We start from the raw sequence: 23062 nt of genomic DNA, 5'->3' as shown, positions 1-23062 counted from the left end.
GCAGTTTACTGCCAATTTAAGAGGTGATTCGTCACCGGCCACGTACGTTGGTTTCCACGCTGATCAGTATTTAATGTATGATTTAAGGTTACACTATGGATACAACCATGCTATGTTAGAAAATTAATTTGCTCAACAATGTTATGTATTATGTTATATAAGTTTATTTAATTTAAGTTATGTTATGTTTATGATATTTTAAGCATGCTCATTCATGTATATGTTATGTATTAGTATTTAATTTTTTTAAATTATTTTAAACCCTTGTTATGTTAGCATGTTGGGCCTCTAGGCTCACTACACTGGTATGGTGCAGGTGAGTACATAGAGGAGGATGTAGCTCCCACCGGAGGCGAGGATGTATGAGCGGACATGCAGTGACCCCGTGACCGTGATAGATGTCTGAGTCACAGTGCATGTTTTGAGTATTTTTTTTAACATGATACATTTTTATTATTTTTCAGTATTTGTGGTTTGAATATTTCATTGGAGTATTTTCAGTGCATGCAGACTTTACTCATTTTTATTTGTGCAGTATTTTTAATTAAATGTTTGACTCAGATGTTTATTTTATTTTAAAGAATGCATTTTTATTTAAGTATTTAAATTGTTTATTTATTTATTTATTTATTTTACATCTTTTTATTCTGTGCATATATGTATGGGCATATATGTACATATTTTATTTAGTAAGTATATAAAAAAAAAAAAAAATTCCGCATATTTATTTATTAATTATAGAGCGGGTCGTTTCATTATCTCTCTCTTACTAACTCGAAAACAAGTAATTCTTGATTTTGTAGAAAGATAAGACAAAGAGCTACAACTTTTGTATTCATCATATTACCCAGAAATCGATGAATCTAGAGATATATTCAATGAACAAATCGGATCAATTTGGACCAGACCAGACCATCTTGAATTGAACCAACTCAACTAAAAAGTTCAAATGGACCAGATCAGTTTGAGCAGACCAGATCAAAATTTTAACCAAACGAGATTAGTCAACCAGCTCAGTCAAACCAGTCCGATGAATAGTAAAATCAGCTCAACTTCAGAAAATTTTCAACAATGCAAATATGACTGTTTCAACATTTAGAAAAATGTCTAGAACTTCCCAAACGATCATATTCTTGAATATAATGTTCATATCATTCTTGGAGTCCATAAATACAATATTTTGAAGATCATAATTTACAATCTTTTGATGAAGATTAAAAACATGGACAGATTATAGAAGAAAAATAATCTAGAAAGCAAGCTCAAGAAAGTGAGGTGCATGTGAGAAACAAGAGAGATGAACTTTCAAAATTAAATCTTACACACCAAATAAAGTTTGTGGAACACTCTTCCATGTTTAATTATTGAAAATATATCATTTGAAGAGAGGTCACTCACACAAAAGAGAGATGAGTTTCATAGAATAATTGAGTTATAGTCTTTGCACAAAAAACATTAAAGAATAGTAAATGGTAGTTGACTTGTGAATAACATTGAGAGTGTTTCTAGAAGTTTCGATTAGGCGAGAGGCAAGTCCTAATTCGAAATAGTTTTGTACGAATAGCTTGTATAAATCAAATTTTTCTAGTGGAATCTTTTCGGAAACAGAAGAAGAGATGTAGAAGGATTTGGCATTCGAACTTCCATAAACAAATTCATGTCTCTTTATTTCTTTGCTTTTATTTCTTGCTATTGTTTTGGATTGCATTGTTGAAGTATTTTATGTGTTTGATAAAATATCAAAATGTTGTATACAAAGTGTTTGATAAAATACTTCAACCAAACTGTTACATAAAATGTTTCAACAAAACTGTTTTTATCATTTCAACTTTCATTATTTTCAAATGATTTCTAAAATATTTAATCTATTTTTAGATGAATTATTTTGAGTATTTTCTACTCGGTTTGAAAATCTAATTTGATATAATCTCTCGTTGTTAGTTCATTTTTTGAACATTTCAAAAACAAGTTATTGTAACTCAAAAAATATTTTAAAATGTGTAATCATCTCCCTCCCCTCTATACACATTTTCGAGCCTAACATAAGAAAAATAATAATATTAAAAAATAAGAAATATATATATATATATATATATGTCCAATTTGTTTGTATGGTATGAATCAAATAATAATAAAGACATATATATATATATATGCTTATAATTAATTGTATTGATATTTTGTTCACTTGTAACAAGTTTTCATTTTTTGGTAGTAATATTCAATGACATAATCTCTCTCTCTCTCTCTCAACAATTAGATCTCTCTCTAATAAATTAATAAAATAATATTGACGAGAAGAATAATAATAAATTTTGTGAAATAAATTAGTAATAATCATATAATAATAATAAAATAATATCGACGATAAGAATAATAGTAAATAAATTTTGGGAAATAAAGTGATATGATGATGATGATGATGATGATGATGAAACAGAAAACAAATTAAAAGTGATCCAAATAATAATAATAATAATAATTAAATTAATTGAATACGATTGTTTAATAATTATATCACAAATACAAAAATTCCGATGAAACGGTATCATGAATAAATTTTATAAGACACATTTCTTATCGACTCAACCAATGATAGACATTACTATTTTGTATGTCAAAATATTACTTTTATTGTAAATATGAACAAGTTCTTACCATCTCATAGTCTCATAGATATACATAGGAGATATATTCTATTATAAAATATTCAAACATGGTTTTTTAAAAAAATATTACATATATATACACACACACTATGTGAATTAGATTTAGCTTTATAATTCTATTGAAGTTATAATATTAATATAAATTAAATATGATATTTTAAATTTATTTGTTCATATATGTAAATTAATATGATTTTTAATAAATTAATATTTAAAATATGTATTCGTCTTATTATTTAAGTATATGCTATTAATTAACAAGAACAAGACATTCATAGACATTTACACTTTCTTTTGTGTTATCTATACTCCAATATTTCATTTTTTTATTATCTACACTTTATTTCGCATGGAAAACACTTCATTTTATATTTGTATTATTTACACTATATTTCATACGTAAAAATTTATTCGCAAATTGAGTACAAATAACAAAAATAAGTGCAAATATCAATTTTCTTTCTCATAATATAATATTTATCATTATCTTTCATTTTCATTTTTTTTTTGGAAGGACTCTTTTTTTTACCATCATAAATTCCATATAAATTTTCTCGAAAAAATAATCCATATAAATGTGAGTAGGGTACAAGTGTAAAGATAATTCTACAATATAAAATACATTGTTTGGATTAAATGCCACTGCATTTTATCAAAATTTTGGGGAGTAGTAATTGCTATCTATCTACAAAAATATAACAATCCTTGTAATTGTAATTTTCAATATAACATACACCGTGTTTGCATCAAATATCTACTTGACCAACGATAACGTCTGGGCCAAAAAGGATGAGGTTCTATTATAATAGAGAAGACCATCCTCTATAGCCCAAATTAAACATTCTTTTGAACTTGATGTTAGTTATTTCCATCTGTTTGTTCAACTGACGAACAGTGTCGCCCGTGCTATGCCAACCGAGTTCTGCACAGGACGCGGTCCAATCTATCCCTACATAGGGAGAAGATCTCGATACACAGCATAGTCTCACCCCGCCGAGGAGTAGCGTACTCACCACAGCTTTATGGCTCCAAAAGAACATCAGGTAGATGTCATAACAAAATCTGCACAAATACTTCGAAATGTCAGAAGTCGATGAGAATTGAGAATACACCAAAAGCAAAATCAATGACTGTCTTCTGAATGTATTAAGCACCATGGTGAATGTTTTAAAAAAAAAATTAGAGTTATGGGCAAATTTTAAAAAGTTCAACAGATACATTTGAATTCGGGCTATAGCGTATAATTATATATCATGTTTTAAACTTGATGAAACTTGTATCCATGTCATGTTGTATCCACCTCCCTGTATCCATATCTGTGCATCATAGCTTAACAAAGGGAACATATCACCATGTTGTACAAAAAGTAAGATGCCACCACAAATTTTACACAAGTAACAACAAATCACTCCTCCATCAAAGAATATATTGGTAGAAATCCTTGTACCAAGCATGCAATTCATAACAAGATTTACAGTTCAGAACTCTAATCGGATTCCGAAAATATAAACGACATGGACTTACAGCCCAGGAACTAAAACAGAACAATGAACCTCCTAACTCAAGTTCTATCCTGATATCCAACTTGAATAGACAAACCAATATAAAAAATTATGCTACAACTCTCTGTACAAGAAAACGGTTATTTATATTTCAGTAAGAGAGTAGTATTCGACTCCATAACAGAGAGGGGAAAAAGAAACATATAACCATCTGATCTGCCACTACAAGGTCTCATCTTTTACGAAACCTATCTTTAAGGATGGAAGCATGAGCATAAAGCAAGTAAAACCTAAAGTTTATGATGCATAAGTAATGGACAATCATAACCAGTATATATGATGTAGCAAGAAATTATCTTTCAGGACAAGAAAACCTAGTATAGTAAAACTAGTCTATCTTGGGAAACATATGTTTCTTCATGTTGTTCATATGCCAAAATGGTTCTTCTAAAAGTAATTTAGGAAGTTTCGCCATCATTTACTTTCGCGCTTCTGATCTATTAGCATTACAAGTTCCGTTAAATTTCAATTTCAAAATATTTTGTAGCCGCGCCATTTTTCCCGCACCTCTCTCCAAATTTAATTTTCAAAATATTTCAGAACCGCGCCGACACCACTTTAACCAATCCAAATGAACCTGTCCTCTCTCCTATAAAACCCCCCCCCTTCCACCATCCATTGCTTCACATCCCCTGAAATTCCCTAATCTCCGTGAGTTAAAATTTCTCACCAAAAGAATTGAATATGGACTCCACTAATGCAACCACAATCAAGGCCAGCAAAGGGAAATCCAAGTCTAGCCAGTCAGAAAAGGCAGGGCTAGAGTTCCCTGTTGGAAGAATCAAACGTTATATGAAGGAGGGCAAATACGCGAAACGCATCGGTGCGGGAGCCCCTGTGTACCTTGCTGCTGTTATGGAATATCTAGCTGCTGAGGTTAGTTAATTAAACTCAATCTATTATTTCATTTCTTTATTTGGTTATAATTTCAGGAATTGGTTGATCGGTATTACTCTTAGCTACCTGATTTGTCGATTCAGGTCTTGGAGATTGCAGGTAATCAGGCTAAAAGCGAGAAGAAGAATCGGATATCACCATCACACATACGGTTTGCAGTGACGGTTGACAAAGAATTGAGTGGCCTCTGCGATGGCGCGATGATTCCAAGTGCTAGTGCCCCACCCAAGATTCATGGTGCTTTGCTGCCAAAGAAATCTGGAGAAAAGGAATGAATCTGCAACATTTTAGTTTCAAGTTTCTGTTTTTATGCCTTATGTATGTAATGGATTGAATCCATAAGTTTTCTCACCCATTTCCGATGTATTCCATAGGAAACAGAGGGCCTTCTATGCCGTTGAGGAAGTGTTCTTCCAAATTATCGAATCAACAATGTCATTTAAGTTATTGATGCCCAAAACTTCTTCCAAATTTACTATCCTTCAAATTTTGAATGAAGTCTAAAACTAATAAATCCATCAGAGGATGAAAATATAAGAAACTCACACATAAAAGGAATCACATATGGAAATTAATTGCTAAAGAATTTAAATGAGCAACAATGCAATAGATTTAACTACCATAAACACATTAATAATCGCAAGACATGTAAATACATCAAGAGATATACAGAATAATACCACACTTTTGCAATGGAACATACAATAATTGAAACAAATGATCCAAAAACAAATCACCAGAGACAAATAAAACTCTTGTCATATGCAGCTCGGTGAATCCCCGTCTCTAACATTGAAACAAAATAACAACTCGTATACCGTAACTTGGATGGAATTTTAGGGAATAAACCCAACGGCCAATATGTACGCATTCCTCTCTCTGTCATTAAGTTCCTGAACGCTTACAAAGAAACTGGAGAAGGAGTTAAAAAGTGAATGAAAAGGCACGGAAATCAAATTACAACTATTAAATCATCGAAGAAGATATGCAACGAAGTGAGAGACCTGAAGCTGGGGGTTCTTCTGTCAGCCGAAACCCATTTCCAAAAAGGGACTCCGGTGGACGGTGGATGTTGGCAGCCGCGCACGGAGGCTGAAAAAAAAAAAAATTTGCCGTCGAAGATAGAATAAAAACTAGAAGCGATTTGAGGAGGAAAAAAAAAAGGCAAAAACAAAAATGGAGATGCGGGGGATCGAACCCCGTGCCTCTCGCATGCAAAGCGAGCGCTCTACCATTTGAGCTACATCCCCGTGTTTCAATGGGATTTATTTTGTATATTAATTATCTTAAATTTTAGGTTTTAGAATGAATTTAAAAATAACAACATCCCCTTAAAATTTTTAATAATCTTAAATACTGCCCCTCCATTAAACAATTTAATAAAAAAATATATTTTGGTCATATTTTTATGATATTCCAAATTTACCCTGTTATTAACTTAAATTATTACAGCTGACCTTTGTTAATTTTTTATTTTTCATAATTAATTTTTTTGAAGTTTTAATAATTATTAGATTAAATATTTTTAAAAATTTGAAAAATTGACTTCAAATTACTATCAAATGTGAATGTATTTTAATCAATTTTATTGAGTGACAATAATATCTCTTATATATAATAAAACTAAAATAATTATAAAAAAAGTTAACAGTTTTATATATTAAAATTAAATTTAACTTAAAATATTACATATTGAAAAGGAAAAAAAATATACTCTTGTAAATTTGACTGATTTCAGTTTTCTATTTTCTTCTCATATTTTTACTATTTCTAATTATTCATAACAAAAATCAACTAATAGGCTAACCATGATTTAATTATTATTATTTTTGGATTTTTTTTATGAAATTATTTTAGGATATAATAGACATTTCTCATTTTTGTAATATTTTGTACACTCCTACAAAGTTGAAGGGAGGTAGGCGTAATTTTTAAAATTAATTGGATCTTTTTGTAATACCAGAAAACCTCAAGGGAGGCAGCCGTAATAAACCTTTGTTGACTCAGATAAAAACATTGATTAACGGGGTTTATTTCAACCTACCTTTAAAGGCATTACCCTCGTAATAGATCTAAGGGTTCTCATTTATCAATATATGCGAGGTCCTCTAAAAAATAATGAAATCCACATATTGATAAGTGTCCACCGTTAGATCTACCTCAAGGCAGTGCTTGTATAGGTAGGATCTAACTTACCAATTAATGGTGGACAATTTAGATTTTATATATATGTTTAATATGTACCCAGATTTTTAAATGTGTTTTAAACTCCGAAAGAAAAAATCAAATGAAAATATTTATGGAATCAGTTATCAATTGGTCATGGCTCTGGAACAATTGATTAAAATCAAATTATATTTTTAGCTCGAAAGTATTTGATCGTATTTGACTTTATCAAATTCAAATCAAACTCGAAATGTTCGATCTTTTTTCTCGTGTCAACTTTGAATCAAAATTATATTGTTCAATAGTTCGCAAACCTTGATATTTTGTTAATAAATATAAATATATTTTGAGTTTTCGAGTTTTAAATAATAGTTCGAGTAGCTGACTAACATATTTGAATTTGCAACATTTTTTTTCTGCCCAAAAAAAGTGTCCAAGTTGATAGAGCAGGTGAATTATTGGTCAGAGGTCAGAAGTTCAATCCCCTCTACAAATATTTTCTTGGATTAGTCTGCGACACAAAGCTTACCTAGTGTGGGTTGACGAACGTAGTTTGCAGACTATTATGTTAGTCTGGGGTTTATCCATTTTCTTGGACTAGTATGCCCCACAGGGCTTACCTAGTGTGGGTTGGTTAACGTAGTTTGCAGACTATTATGTTAGTCCGAAGTTTATTTCGTGCACACCAAAAGATGGCGGCCGCATGTTCCCATGTCAAAAAAATAAAAAATAAATAAATAACTGTTGCATGGATCCTGTAAGTTATGTTTTCAAGTTTCGGCAACCAATTTGTCAAAATTGGGTTCTAGTCCAATAAATTTCTTCTTTTTTATTATTGGTTTGTATTCATATTTCTCTAAGACGGTCACGTGCTGCTAAAATTTTACAATGAACAAAAAATGCTACGGAACACCAGAAATGTGCTAACTTATATATTTCAATGTCAATTTCCAAAATATAACTAAAGTTAAATTTAAAAAAATAGAACGACAATACCTGTTAAGTTAAACAATGAAAAAAAAAAAAAAAAAACATGACAGCTTATTGTAGATTGACGAAATTGGTTAATTCGGAATTTACCACCACAATGTCATTTATTTATTTATTTCCACCAAATTCTAACTGGCTAAAATTTTTAATTTACGCTCGAGTTCATTGAAAATATTAGTGGGAAAACGTAATTTACGTTGTTTCATTCCAATTTCCAACCCAATCAAAATTCATGGAATTGTTAATTTTGATCATATGTCGGAATAAATTAATATATAGTTTAAAGTCATGACGGAAGCACAAAAAGTGGACTTTTGTTTATAGCAACTGATAACAACATTTGAACTAAAACTATTAATGTTTCTATATTATTACTAAATACTTTTCAATTTATTTGATTAATTGTCACTCAGACGTATGCGACAATAACATATACACACACACACAAACTTCAATTGAATAATCAAATTTGTTAGTAGGTGTTGCTGGATTCAAATCATACACCAGCCTATATATGTATGTAATTTTTTTATATATATATTTTAATTAATTGGTCTTATTTTAACCAAAGATATAAAAGTCATTGAAAGAGACAACTGATATTTCGCCGAATATTCTTGTCACAATATAACTCATTAAAAGCCAAGTATTTTGGCTGGAAGGTATAGATAAGTTTAAACTCTTGCTGTTAATTTGATGGTGAAACTATATTTACTGCATGTAATTATTTCCCCATGTATAACCTGTCAAATGAAATTATCCAAAAAATAAACTTGAAATCCATCATAATTATTATTGATCAATAAAAATGAGCTCAACTTAAAATCATCTTAACTAAATTTTAGCTAAAACGATGATAATATGTTTGAAATTCATAATTTCAAATGAAGCAATCCAAACATAATTCATACAATTAGGTGTATCAACCAACACTTGATCAAAATAATCAAGACTTGTGAAGGGTTTCAAAATCCAGATATACAATCAATCACCTACTTGGATTCAATTTGAAAATCCATACAGCAAAAACTTAAAACAAAAATGTATGTACATATATAATAAAACTCAAATATCGAAAGAAAAATGCAGATGCCTATGTTAACCAAGTTTAAGCCATTTCTTTCCCTTGATGCAAAGGATTGAATAAAGAAGGATGACTCCTGAAACCCTCTGCATCAAAATCCACCATTAATCCTTTCAAACTCTTGAAACCTGCTTTAGCCCCATGTGACAGAAGATACATAGCCACTCGAACATGACCCGCCTCCACTGCCCGAAGCAGAGGCGTGTACCCCGTGCCATCGACCAGGTCCACACGGGCTCCATGGCTAATCAGAAGCTTCACGCTCTCCAAATTCCCTTTGAATGCTGCCCTATGCAGAGGGGTCCAATCATTCTGATCCCTCCCATTCACCTTAGCCCCTTGTGCTAGACAACTCGTCATCGTGTGCACGTCGTCTATTCTCGCAGCTCGGTGCAACAAATCGCCTAAATGCAACGAATCATATAGGTGCGAATAGCCCTGGTCGACCGCCAAAGCGAAGGCGGTTTTCCCTTCTTTGGTGACGGCGTGTTTTGCAAAAACGGAGTTGTTTAGCAAGTATTCGACGGCCTCTGCTTGCCCTTCATTTGCGGCATAGTGTAGAGGAGTCCAGCCTTGATGATCCGTGACATCAACTTCACTGCCTATCGAAACAAGAAACTGGAGGGCTTCAACTTGGCCATGGATTGCTGCGAGGTGGAGTGCCGTTTGGCCCTGGGAATTCACCGAATTCAACTCCATATCCGCGTATCCCAAGCAGAGGATTTCCAATAAATCCACCCGGTTCATTGCTGCTGCAGCGTGTAAAACCACCCGGTCCATCTTCTTGTTCATCTCGCAACCTGATTGAATCAAGATTTTCACAGCCTCGGCTTTTCCAGACTTGACAGCCAACGAAACCAGGGACTCTTCTTCCGAACCCGCAGCTTCGGAAACATCCGCCCCAGCTTCGATCAGGGCGGAAATGAACTGCGGCGTCCCATTCTCTGCGGCAACTCGAAGCAGGGCGGTGAGCTGGGATTCGTCGCAGCAAGAAACGGCCTTGGAGAAAAGAAACTTGGTTTCCAGCTGGGACGCGGGAGAAGGGGAGAGAAGAAACTCGGCGACATGTGGGCCGACGAATGAAACAGGGAGAGTGGCGTCCTTGAAAATATGCGGCCCTGGTTTGGAAAAATGGTGGGGGAGATCGTCCTGGTGAGCTCTCCCCGTAGGGAGCATGGATGATCGAACAAGAAGCGTGTCCGGGGGAGAACACAGAGGAGGCCGATCCGTGGGCTTGTTCAAGAAAAGGGTGAAGGAAGCAGATGAAAGCGGTGGGATTATGGAAAAGGATTGCGAAAAGGAGAAGATGGAGGGGTTGGAAGACGTGAGCGAAACAGCCACAGACATGGTGTGCATCAGATTCTTCAACCTGAAAACTTGGCTACACTTTTGGCCTCTGATGAAGAACACCTCGATTACCTCCACATCGGGCTTGATCAATCTGTCCATGGAGGAAACTAAATTAATTGTGAATGAATTGGAGAGATGGGGTTGATTGTTTCTGTTAGCTATTAATGTAATGTGGGGTTATTTAGTATTATTATTATTATATCTTCATTGTTTACGTATGATGATGTTTAAGTTTTATGAATATTCTGGTTGGGCTGTAATTGATGGTGGGGGAGAAACAAACCAGCTTCTTTTAACTTATTAGTGAGAAAAGAGGGAACAATTCCAACTTCTTGACCAGGCCAACTATTACTTTTCTCCTATTTTTATATTATTATGATATGATAATCATACACATAACATCAATATAATCAATTAGCGTAGGCCTCCATGGGTGTCCAAGTTGATGAAGTAGGTGAATTTTTGATCATAGATCAGGAGTTCGATTTTTCCTGCCAACACCTTCTTGAACTAGCCTGTCACACGGAGCTTGCTTAGTGTTGTTTATCTCACTAGCGTAGTTTGCAGGAATAGCGTTAGTCCGACGGTTTACCCAGAGCGCACCGAAATGTAGCGGCTGCGGGTTCCTACGTCAAAAAAAAAAAAAATCAATTAGCGTATGGACAATAATGGCCCAACGGATAGAGTTAGTAGAATAGATGAGCGTTTGACTATTGGTCGGAATTTTATCTTCTCGAACGAGCCACCATTATGTTAGCTGGTTTGTAGGTTATTATGTTAACTCGAGGTTCACCAAGTACACCCCGAAAGCTAGCAGTTGAGAATTTTCACGTCGAAAAAAAAAATAAAATAAACTAGTATATAGATAGCAAATTGTAATTTTTAAAAACAAATATAGCCTTTTTCCGTACATTCTTGGATACATAGACTAGTATTCCTAATTTGTCAATTGTATGATTTCGATTTGGTAGAGAGAATTCATTTAGTAATGAAACGAAATCTGAAGAAGAAATATAAACATTCGTGATACATTCTTGGAACATCGTTTAACAAGCTACCAAACTTAGAATTGGACATTAAAATATAAATATGAATGGAAAGATAGAAGAATGAAAAAAAAAACCGAAAAGAAATATTAACATTGAAAATTTCAATCAATTTGACTTGATCAACTAGTGTATTGATGGTGCAAATTCTTAGAAGTATAAAGGCATTATGTCGTTATTACATCAGTCCATTCCTATGCTATTATTACAATTTCCTGAAACAAATTTCGTATAAAAGTCATATGACGCATCACATTCGACTTTTATATAACAATATTTTGATGTATTGCTCCTACATAAAAATTTAAACGAGTGTAATTTTTCTTAAAATTAAAAGTGTTGTCAAGGCCATTTTCAATCATCGATGAATTTTCTATCCATAGTTGAAGAGTTCGGTGACATCCAATTTTCTTCTATGTCGATTTCCTTTTTTATTGTAACATGAATGATTTAGTTTCAAGTTCATTCAAATTTGAAGCTCTCAATTATGATCCGTCTAATCCAAAAGCGACGATGATATGCATATATCAGTGGTAGATTCAAAAATTTAAGTGATGCAATTAAATTGTACGTGGTATCAATTATGAAATGACATATTGGATGACTGGTTGAGCAGCAATATTTGAAGTTTTCTTTTACTAAGATTGCTTCTTATATGTTGTTATTACAATATTCTAACTCTTAACCGTTGGATGGATGCAAGTTAATAATTATGCAGATATATAGGCTCCCAGAAGCGACATAAATTGTACTGAAAAGGGACGGAATAGGAGACAAATATATATAGTTGTAAGATCGATTTATGATCCTTCATTAAAATTGATGCATTGTTTCTAGATATAATAATAACTAGCATAAATGTACACGTACGTATGTGATATAATACAAAAATATTATATACATATATATATATGTATAAAAGATATTTTTTATTAATCTAATTTGTTTCTCACTTCTATAACATTGGTAGTTAAAAAAAACATTGTGTAATAATTGAAAGAGTGAGGGTAGTGATCTTTAAATTTTGTTCTTTGTGTATTTCTAAATTTAGTGAAAATGATAGGATTATTTTTTGTATATCATTAAAATAACCAAAAAGGTTATTATGTGAACCTCTTGCATTATAATAACTAGCAAAAATGTACACATGAAAGAAAAAATTTGAAGAAAAATAAAGAATATGTGTTGTTTTATGTTTCTTTTGATGAGGTAAATAAATTATTTTTGGAGTGAAACTAAAACTAAATATTAGAGTATATAGTAGAGATTAAACGTGGGGCCGGAGGAAGGTTGAGAAAGTGGAATAATGAAAATGAAACAATAATTTCCCGTCTTGTACTGGTTTTTTTAAAATTTTCAATTAGTACAATTAGGTTATTTTAGGATGTTCATTTAAAATGCCAAAATTAGTTTTTATGATACATGTCTTTTATTGTAAGATACTAGCGACAAAAGAACGCGCAACTGCGTGTGTGATAATATATATATATATATATATATATAAATATTTTATGAGTGTTTATTTATGAAATAATGTATTATTTAGTAGTTGAAAATTAATTATTGGGAAGAGAATATAAAATTAATATGCTAATATATATAATCAAATTGATAACTAAGATATATATGTGTGAAAAATCATAGAAGCAAACATGATGCAGAGTGGTTGAAGAAAATGTGGAAAAGGTTAGTAAAAAAAAGAAGTTGGGGAAAAGGTGGACATGCATGTACGTGCGAAATTTACCAAAAAATTATATAAACAAAGCAATAAAGTGAGACGACGATGTGTAGAATTGAAAGATGATTTTTGATGTGTCGATATGACACATAAAAAAATAGTTACTCTAAGACTCAACCTTTATAAAATAAAATAGATTAGCAATGAAGCACATGTGTTGTACGTGTACATAAAAATTTTATTTTAATATAGAATAAAATTTAATTTGGTACACGAACTCTTGGTTAAATGTCAAATTGGTATACGAACTTTTGTTAATGGCTTAATTGGTACATGTCCGCCGGATTCCGGTCAATTTTCGGTGACATTTATGTAGATGTCCAATTTGCCATTTATTACAAAAAAAATGCATATTTTATTTTTGATTTTAATTAGATATATTTGTATATTATATTTTATACGTAAAAATTGATTTGATTAAAATTTTTATTTGTACATAATATTTATTATATTAGATTGATTATATATTTCAACGAGAAGAATTAGATAAATTATATTAAGACATACATTATCTAAATAATTGTAAATAAATAAATTGATATCATAGAAAATAAATAAATATTTTTTTAGCTAAAATTATGATTTTTGTATACATAATTTTCTCGATAATATTTTAAAAAAATATTAAATAAATAGTGATTGTGATAAAATATTTTTTAATATTTTAACTATGTAAAAATTTATTGAATATATATTTTAATAAAATATTATGTAAGTTCTACTAAAAATTAATTTAATTTTAAAATCATATTTATAATAAAAACTCATCGAAACACCAATTAAACTTCGCTATAATGGGCCATATTTTTTACAACAAATAAAAAATTGAATTGCGTTAGTAAGAGGGTTTACCCAGTGCGCACTAAAAAGTAGCAGCTGCGAGTTTCCACATCATTAAAAAAAACAAATAAAAAATTGAAATTTTATTTAATCACAACAATTTTATAAGAGAACATGACTAATAAAAAATTGAAAGTTGTTCTTGGTTTTTATTATGAATAAAAATGATGAAGCTGGTTTTGAAACTAAAATAATTAATATTAATATTTTAATTAATTTGTATTATCAAAAGACCATTATACCATTTTCTTCATCATAATTTGGTCAAAATTAGGTGGACATGTACCAATTAAGCCATTAACAAAAGTTCGTGTACTAATTTGACATTTAACCAATAGTTCATGTACTAAATTAATTTTTACTCTTTTAATATATATTATTTTTAAATTCTTAATATGATGAAAAAATTTAGGCAATCATGCACTTTTTTGAGATAAAAATTTATTTTGAAAATTAGATAGGCAATTTGAAGATGTTGAAGAAACAAATACTATGAATTATTAAAAAAAACGGAGAAGTTAGTTGGTGGGTTTGTGGTATGAATGTGTGTGTTTAATATTAAGAAATGAACACATGTGGATTTTTATGATTAATTTGGATTATGTGTATCAAATGTTTTTATTTTTTTCAGTTATCAATGCATGTAATTATAATTTTAGAAAAAGAACAATTTTGTGAGAACACTTAAATTATCAAAATAATTTGTCTAAAGGGTGGAACAATTATAATATAGTAAAATATTTATATACACACACACACACACATATATATATATATATATATATATATATATATGATTATTATTGTCATTATTATTTAAAAATTTCATGTGTTGGCCAATTTCACTTACAATAATAAGAATTATTGCTTTAGAATTTTTAAAAGAATGAAACAATGAATCTTGAACATGGAGTGGACCTCCTTTTGCATTGAGTTTTGTCTTTGCGTTTGGCATTATTGAGAATATATAGCTACAATTTCTTAGGGTTTCTCCAACCCTACACCAAAAACACCAAATTGGTGTTGGATTAATTCTTCTAATCGAGAGCTATATTTAGTGTTATGTTGGAGGAATGCTACTGCAACGACCCTAACTCTACTTTAAGTTAAACTAAATAAAATACAGATTTTTCAAAATTTTCGGCATGACCTATCCATTCATATAACAAACCACCTGTCACAGACAACAAATTTAAAATGCAAACAACAACACTAAATAAACTAGACCGAGAAAGGAACGAGAACCAGATTAAAAATATCTTGTAGTAAAATATTTTGTGCCCTTAACTTAAATAATTGATTTCTAAAAGAATGAAGTGAACATGAATGAAACATATGTATGGCTAAGTCGAACATAAATAACTGAATAAACTATATTGAAATATAGTCGTAAATATTAAACTTAGATCCTTGGATTGTGACTCTGTGATTTCAATCATGATCATGGCTGCAGTGCACTATGCCGCAAGGAAGTCAGGATAACACCCAACTCGTCTTGCCCATACTTGGTAAGGGAAGCCAAGACCAACTCGTCCAAACTCATACTTGGTAAGGGAAGCCAGGATTTCTTCCAACTCGCCCAAACCCATAAATTTGGTAAGAAAAGTCAGAACGTCTCTCAACTCGTCCAAACCCATACTTTCTATAGTCACAATCATCTCACTTTATTCCTAAAAATATTTTTCTTTCGTTCTTGAATATGAGACTTAGCATGCATATGTAAATATGATGTACATGTAAATGTTTGATCGATAATCAGGCAAATTACTCACACATGAATGATCGGAATGGTGATTTAGGAGACAAACCAAAAGATGGAAATTTAACCCATAATTTGTGCTTAGGACAATTCGAGCAGTTCATCCGTAAAATTTGTAACTTGCTCGTTTCTTATTTAAAAAGGATTCCGCTTGAAACCACGACTCCATGACACATAGAACTAAGTAAGGAAATCATCCTCGGAGTTTTATTCCTAAGCAATCATTTTATAAAAATTCTATTTCCGGGCAGCAAGCCTACAATTTCAAAATTCTGCACCTATTCGTTCAAAAATCTAGAACTCGACTCAAACTTAACCGAATTGATTCCGCTTGACAAGTTCCATATCCGAGCCCATAACAAAATTCTGATTTTAACCCCACCTTAGCCATAAGTTTATGGACAGCTCAAACATCACCTAAAATCCTGCTCATGTCCTAGTCTTATATTCAATCAAAACCTTAACTATTTGATTTTCATCTCCCAAGCCAATAATCTAGGACCATTACCAATGCATTAGACTCATTTTCAACACTTAAAACCCGCCTTTGACCTGCTTAACCTCAGCTACAAAATGGCAGCCCCTACACACAACCATGACCGAGCCCACCATCCTCAAGTTCAAAATGCCTCAACTCCAATCCACAAACTAATTCCAAGCAATCCTAAGCACTACAATGTGACTACATTTCAACCATGGTAGTCTCTAATTCACCATCCAAATCAACACAACAAAACTCCAAATATTCGAACCATACCATGTAGAAAATCTGGAAAATAATTCGAACCATTTGCCAACTAAAAATCTGAAAATTCGAACACATCATGTTATGAAAATTCTGGACATTTCGAACCAACATGCTAAGGAAATAATCTGGAAGGTGTTCGAACATCATGCTATTAAAACTTTGAAAATTTCGAACTCAAGGCATGAAGAAAAGCTGGAAAAACGCTCGAACCATATGCTATAAAATTCTGGATAGTTTCGAACATCACATGTCCCTCATGACAACAACAATCAATGCATAACTCATTCTACAAACCATAACAACAACGAAACCGATCCAATCTATGCAAGAGCTACTGAAAACTTTCGAAAACAGGTCACTAAAATTCTGAATTAAAAGCATGAAATGCAAGCACATAAACTACAATGATCCACATGGTGAATAAAGAAACTCATTATCCTTGCCTAAGCTAAGAAAAAATCGAAAGGGAATAAAAGCTTGGAGCTAGCTATGGTCGATCGAAGGGGAACTGGAATGAAGCTGGAATCGAGCTCAATAGAGAAGGAAAGAGCTCGCCTAGCTTTCTTGAAGGCGTCTTGCCGGAAATGGAAGCTGCTGCGGCGGGTTGGAGATGATGAAGCCGACGGAAAATGCTTAGGGAAGAAGAAGGGAAATGTCGTGAGGTGTGTGTGTGTTTGAGTGTGAATTGTGTGTGTAAAATGTTGGAGGCTATGGTTAAATCTTTAAGTTAGGGAAATGTTTGAGTGCGTTGGTATAGGAAAGTGCTACCCACTAATTAAAAGTGCTACTCTCAAAATAGCAACTAAGATCATAAATTAAATTGCACTAAATAAAGCACAAGCTTGAAAATCCAAGAATTAAACACTTTAAATATTCCGATGTCACGGCAACGAGTAAAATATTTGAATAACAAGCAGCGCGATTTAAAATAATTTAAACAAGCTAGACTAACGTTTAAAAGTAATTTAAATAAATACACAAGCAGAAATAAAATTTTTTAAATGATTTGGACAATTAAAAAAGATTTAAATAAATAAGCTAGACATTTAAAATAATTTAAAATAACTAACCGCTAAACTTAGACTATTTAAAATAAATAATTTAGATACTCGAAAATATTTAAACAAATAAACTAAACAGTTAAAATCATTTAAAAGAATAAACTAAACAATTAAAAATTAAAATTATTTAAATATGCAAGCTTAAACCTTTAAAATATTTAAATCAAGTTAAATTGCACAATAAAATCATTTAGACAAATAAACTTAAACATTTGAAAACATTAATTAAATAGTTGGTAAAATAAAATCATTTGAATAAATAATAAAATATTTTAATAGCACGTAATTCAAATAAAGATTTTAAATCAATTAAACTTAAAAATAATAATCATAATATTTATTTAATTTAATACATGCGATTTAGTAAATTGAATTTTTGATATTACAGCTATTGTACCAAATTAACAATAACGTTAAGCTTTTTCTTTTTCTTTAAATTTTTTTTCCTTCTCTTTTGTAATAGATTCTGGTTGTTGTTTTCTTATTTTTTTTTTAATTTTCATATCTTTAAATTATAATCTATTTGTTGTATAATTTTAGGATATTTTGATTTAAAATTTCAATAATCAGAGATTATATTTTTAATAAATGTATAATTTTTTTTAAAAAAAAATTGTTTATAGATAATTACATCACTTAATTATTCTTTTATAAGACTATATTAATTAATAAAATAATAATAAATATATAAATTATTGTGTTTATAAAATTAATAATAAGTTTAAATATTAAAATAAATAAAATTAAATATTTAAAATTATTCTTATAATATATTTATTTAAAATTTTTAATTCGTTAATATATCTAATGAATATTTATATAGAAGTTATTATTTTAGATATTAATGATATTTAATTATTGTGTTTAAAAATATTTGGTGGAATAAATTAGTTGTTGTGAGTAAAATAACAGAGAATATTTCGAGAATATTCTATTTATTGTAGAGTTTAGAGTCCAATGAGTTGAAGATGAGTTTTGTATTTGATGTAGTAATTACACTATTTTGAAGTTAGTGTTACACCAAGATAGCGTAATTGGTTGGAGATGAATTTAGATATGCGTACGTTATTCATTGTGTTTATGCATATATGGAAAAAAAGATTGAAAAATAGTAATCTTTATTATGAAAGATAAACTGATAGATAAATATTTTTTAAAACGAATATATTGCCTATAATATCATTCCTGCTGATGCGTTATTACTCAATTTAAATTTTTCCCGGGCTCAAGCCTAGTGACTTAATTCATTTGGGTCCCATATTATTTAGTTATTTATTTGGACACTTTATCAAGGCCCATAAATTCCTAAAAGCCCATAAGAGGCTCAAGGCAATGAAGCTCTCCGACTATCTATAAATAGCTCAAGTTCTTTCATTCTTAAGGTACGCTCTCTATAGTCACATGCTCTAGTTCTCTAGAACTTTTATTGGGCAAATACTGACTTGAGCGTCGGAGTGTCTTCGCCGGGCAACCCCTGACGCCACTCAATTTTCTTTGTGATGCAGGTAACAACCCACAATGTTTGGTCTTTGGAACAATTCAAGTATTAATCCGGCTATCCAAATCTCCACAAGTTACCTTGATTTTCTCCAATCAAGTAATATCATTTTTTTTACTACATCACCTATAATAATTTATTAAAGACATTAATAATCTTGTTTACTATGCTAGATTTTAAAGTCCTCCTGTGTATTTAATTGTTACATCTTACTCTTTACTTAATTTCAAGTTACAAATAATGAATAATCCAACAATATAAATTTCTTCTTCTTGTTGTTATTTATTTATTTTAAATAAATCCATTATTTCAGTGTTTTTATAATGTTGTAGCCTTTGAGTGGATTAGTTTATAACTGATGTAATTTAATTTAATTAATAAAAAGTACATATGAGTAAATATACGTACGTTATTGAATTACGAGTTACTGTAAAGTCACAAAATTTTTATTGCTTGTAAATTTAGTTATCGTTTTCTTCTTTCATATGAGATGATGTTTTTTCGTTATCATTTGAGATCGAACTCAGTTTTTTCTATTACTATTATTGTTAGTTATATCATATTATCTTATTTTATAATACAAATCGAACTAATCATTACACAAATTCGACGAAACTCCAAAAAAGTTTTTAAAAAATTTATAAAATTAAGCATGCAATACATGCATCGGAGTGCGAACGCGTCGGTATCTATCTAAATTGTGGTTTTGAGACAAGATGGTACCACATCCTCTCGAACAACATGGTCATTAATTAAAACTTAAAAGTGTGGCTTTCATTAAAATAAAACACGTGAATCTATGGGTCCAAGTAATTTCTAGGCCCAATCAAAATACTTCACAATCCGCAAATATATTGTCTGGGCTTTTCTTCTTCTTAACACACGCCCACGAATATCCTTAGAGTTCTCTTGTTTTTAAAAGAATTTATTGCACCAAACCGCTTAGTGAAATATTAAAAACAAATACTTTTTCCGTATGAAATTTTAAGAGACATCTTAGTTCTTAACTTTTTGTAATATAGTTGCATGTTTAACTTTTATCACGGCGAGTTATTGAACACACGTTATTACGACGCCTAAACAACCATTTTTTGATAATATTATGTCTATATTACAAAATGTTCTTATTTTATTGTAGTATTTTTTATATTTACTCAAATACGTCACGTGTATTTGTAAAAAAAAAAAAAAAACTAGGTATATATTCTAATGTAGGTGATGTATTTGAGTAAATATAAAAATTATTACAATAATACAAGGTCATTTTCGTATCGTAATCCTAATATTATAAAAAAAGTGTTATTTTGACGCAAAAACAACGCGTGTTTAACAAACTCGTCGTTGCGAAAAGTTAAACGTGCAACTATTACAAAACATTAATGACTGAGATCAGAGGCGGAGCCAGGATTCAAAACTACCTGGGGCTGGCTCCGCCCGCGCGCGTGTTAGTTAATTAAAGTGAATATTCGATTAAACTGAATCAAATTTTTTTAAAATCGAATTATCGATAAATTAAATCAAATACTCTGAAATTTACTGCAAAACAGAACAAACCAAACCGAACTTAGAGAAAAAAAAGCAAGTTTTAATTTAAAAATGTAATATAAAAGCTGAATTAAATATATTAAATTTTTATTTATTAAACAATATTTTTTTCAAATGTAGTTACATTGCCTCCTAATAAAATTTATTGTAAAATTTAATAATTTTAATTTTTTTAAATAAAATTCAGTTTGTCAGTTAATTCATTTCGGTCGATTATTTCGGTTTAAACAAATAGTTCTCTCACCTCTAGATTATAATTGATGTATGAAATTTTAGTTAAAAACAAATTAATATTTTTTTATTTTCTTTCATTTCCTAAGTTACCGCACTATAAATCTAATCATCCAAAAATTTCTAACACATAATTATTTTCTGAATCTCATAATTATTCAATTTTGATTATTCTAAATCGAAAAATATCAATACAAGGCACAAACCTAATAATACTTGCAACATCAATAATTCTCAACTATTTCAACCAATTGATTAATTTCCCCAAAATTTGCAACTATAGATTGTTACGGTTTAAATTCAAACTCGAAATTCATATTTCATATACGCCATTAGTCAATATTATCGCAATTCAAATAATAGCAATTAAATATTCAACATAATATTTGACTTGTAAAATTTTACTTCAAAGTCATATAATTTAAACATACGATAATAAATCAAACAATAGAAGAGAATGAAATGTGATTTGTGAAAATTGTTCTATTTTTTAATTTTTTATATGAGGCTGAATTTTGAAAAATAAAAAATCATGAGGGTGAAAAAAAAAATTTAACACTAGTAAAAAAAGAATTCAAAAAATTGGTGGGGCTGGAGCCCACCCTAGCCCATAGGATGGCTCCACCACTGACTAAGATGTTTATTAAAAGTTCACGGAGAGAGAAATGCATATTTTCAATATTTCACTGGGGTTTTGTGCAAAAATCTCGTTTTTAAAAGTATTTGCATAATTGTATATATTCACTATCTTATATAAATATAAAATTTAGATCTTTAATTTTTTTTAAAAAAAAATCTAAAATTGGCATATAAAAATTATACATCTTGTATAATTTTTCGAGTCTAGCCCGTGCAAGCACGACTCCATGATAGACAACTATAGAAACTATTTTGTTTTTGTTCTCGATTTACGAAATTAACTCACTCAAGCGGGTATAAACATTTATTAAAACTATTTTAAACGTTTCCCAATAACTAGTGAGACAAGAGGGTACTACATATTTGTTATAGGTTTTGTATAGTCAAAAATCAACGCCAGGGTTACATGTAATTCCGTGTGTTACACATGCATTTACATTTGTTTATACTTATATATAATAATTTAATTGGGACAACCTCACCTTAACCATAATAATGGACGTTGTCAGAACAGAGAACATGCACCACTCTTGCGTTTTAATGTAAATTATCCAAGGGGAGATGTTTCCCCATTACAATATCATTCAAATTAACCTCTAATCCAAACTATACATGTCCTTACTCCCTACATGGAACTAACAATTGCATGTGGAGTTTCCATATAAATGTTATATAAGATCAACATTTTTAAGTGTTATCAAGAACATAAGTTAGTCCATGTCTTATAGTACATATGATATCGATGTATCAAGTTTAAGATTATTTATATGTATAAAATCCAAGACCCAGTTGTAAAAAACGTATTTTGTCGTGTTAGATTAAGGTAGTGTTTGAGAGGGCTTCTAGAAAGCATTTTTTTGCTTTTTCTTAACAAATTTTGAAATTTTGTAAAATTTCGATGACGAAAAACTGAAAAGTGTTTCCTAAAAGCTCTCCCAAATTATACCTAAATATCATTTTTAAAAAATAGAGATGGACCACATGATAATGCTTTTAGAAATGTATTAATTATTGTTGGTGATAAAAGTTAATTAACAATGAGAAGAGGCATGTGCGGTAGTACTTCACATCAGAATAATGTTCTCCGTGAACTACTTGCATACGCCATATGATCATTTAATTCTGATTTGGGGTTACTAAAAATAATTGCACAACAATTTAGACATTTCACTTTTGTTTTTTTTTACGCTCACCAATTTAATTGGTCAACGTTAACTCATGAATAAATGCAAGATTAAC

At 30.5% G+C, this 23062-nt stretch overlaps 1 protein-coding gene, 1 long non-coding RNA gene and 1 other non-coding gene across 4 annotated transcripts; all 3 read right to left on the bottom strand.

Moving 5' to 3' along the window:
• Positions 1–3230: 3230 nt before the first annotated feature.
• On the bottom strand, positions 3231–6324 carry LOC140880395 (uncharacterized). 2 transcript variants are annotated; one of them, XR_012149647.1, is made up of 4 exons: positions 6133–6324; positions 5481–6040; positions 5195–5386; positions 3231–3731 (listed from the first exon to the last, which is right to left on the bottom strand). It is a non-coding gene; the product is annotated as an uncharacterized lncRNA (long non-coding RNA). The 2 variants fall into 2 exon arrangements; XR_012149645.1 differs by having other exon boundaries at positions 5481–6324.
• On the bottom strand, positions 6306–6378 carry TRNAA-UGC (transfer RNA alanine (anticodon UGC)). The gene has a single exon. It is a non-coding gene; the product is annotated as a tRNA-Ala (tRNA).
• Positions 6379–9392: 3014 nt separating this feature from the next.
• On the bottom strand, positions 9393–10817 carry LOC140878649 (protein VAPYRIN-LIKE-like). The gene has a single exon (XM_073282263.1). The coding sequence runs from the start codon at positions 10815–10817 to the stop codon at positions 9393–9395; it is 1425 nt and encodes a 474-aa protein (XP_073138364.1).
• Positions 10818–23062: the final 12245 nt, after the last annotated feature.

The sequence above is a fragment of the Henckelia pumila genome, chromosome 2, assembly GCF_033568475.1.
Source record: "Henckelia pumila isolate YLH828 chromosome 2, ASM3356847v2, whole genome shotgun sequence".
Classification (NCBI taxonomy): Eukaryota; Viridiplantae; Streptophyta; class Magnoliopsida; order Lamiales; family Gesneriaceae; genus Henckelia; species Henckelia pumila.
The sequence above is the reverse complement of the archived record's forward strand: the minus strand, read 5'-3'. Positions and strand labels throughout refer to the sequence as shown.

Bases quoted from the DNA above. Each gene is read 5' to 3' on its own strand.
- LOC140878649 (XM_073282263.1), bottom strand. From the start codon at position 10,817: ATGGACAGATTGATCAAGCCCGATGTGGAGGTAATCGAGGTGTTCTTC.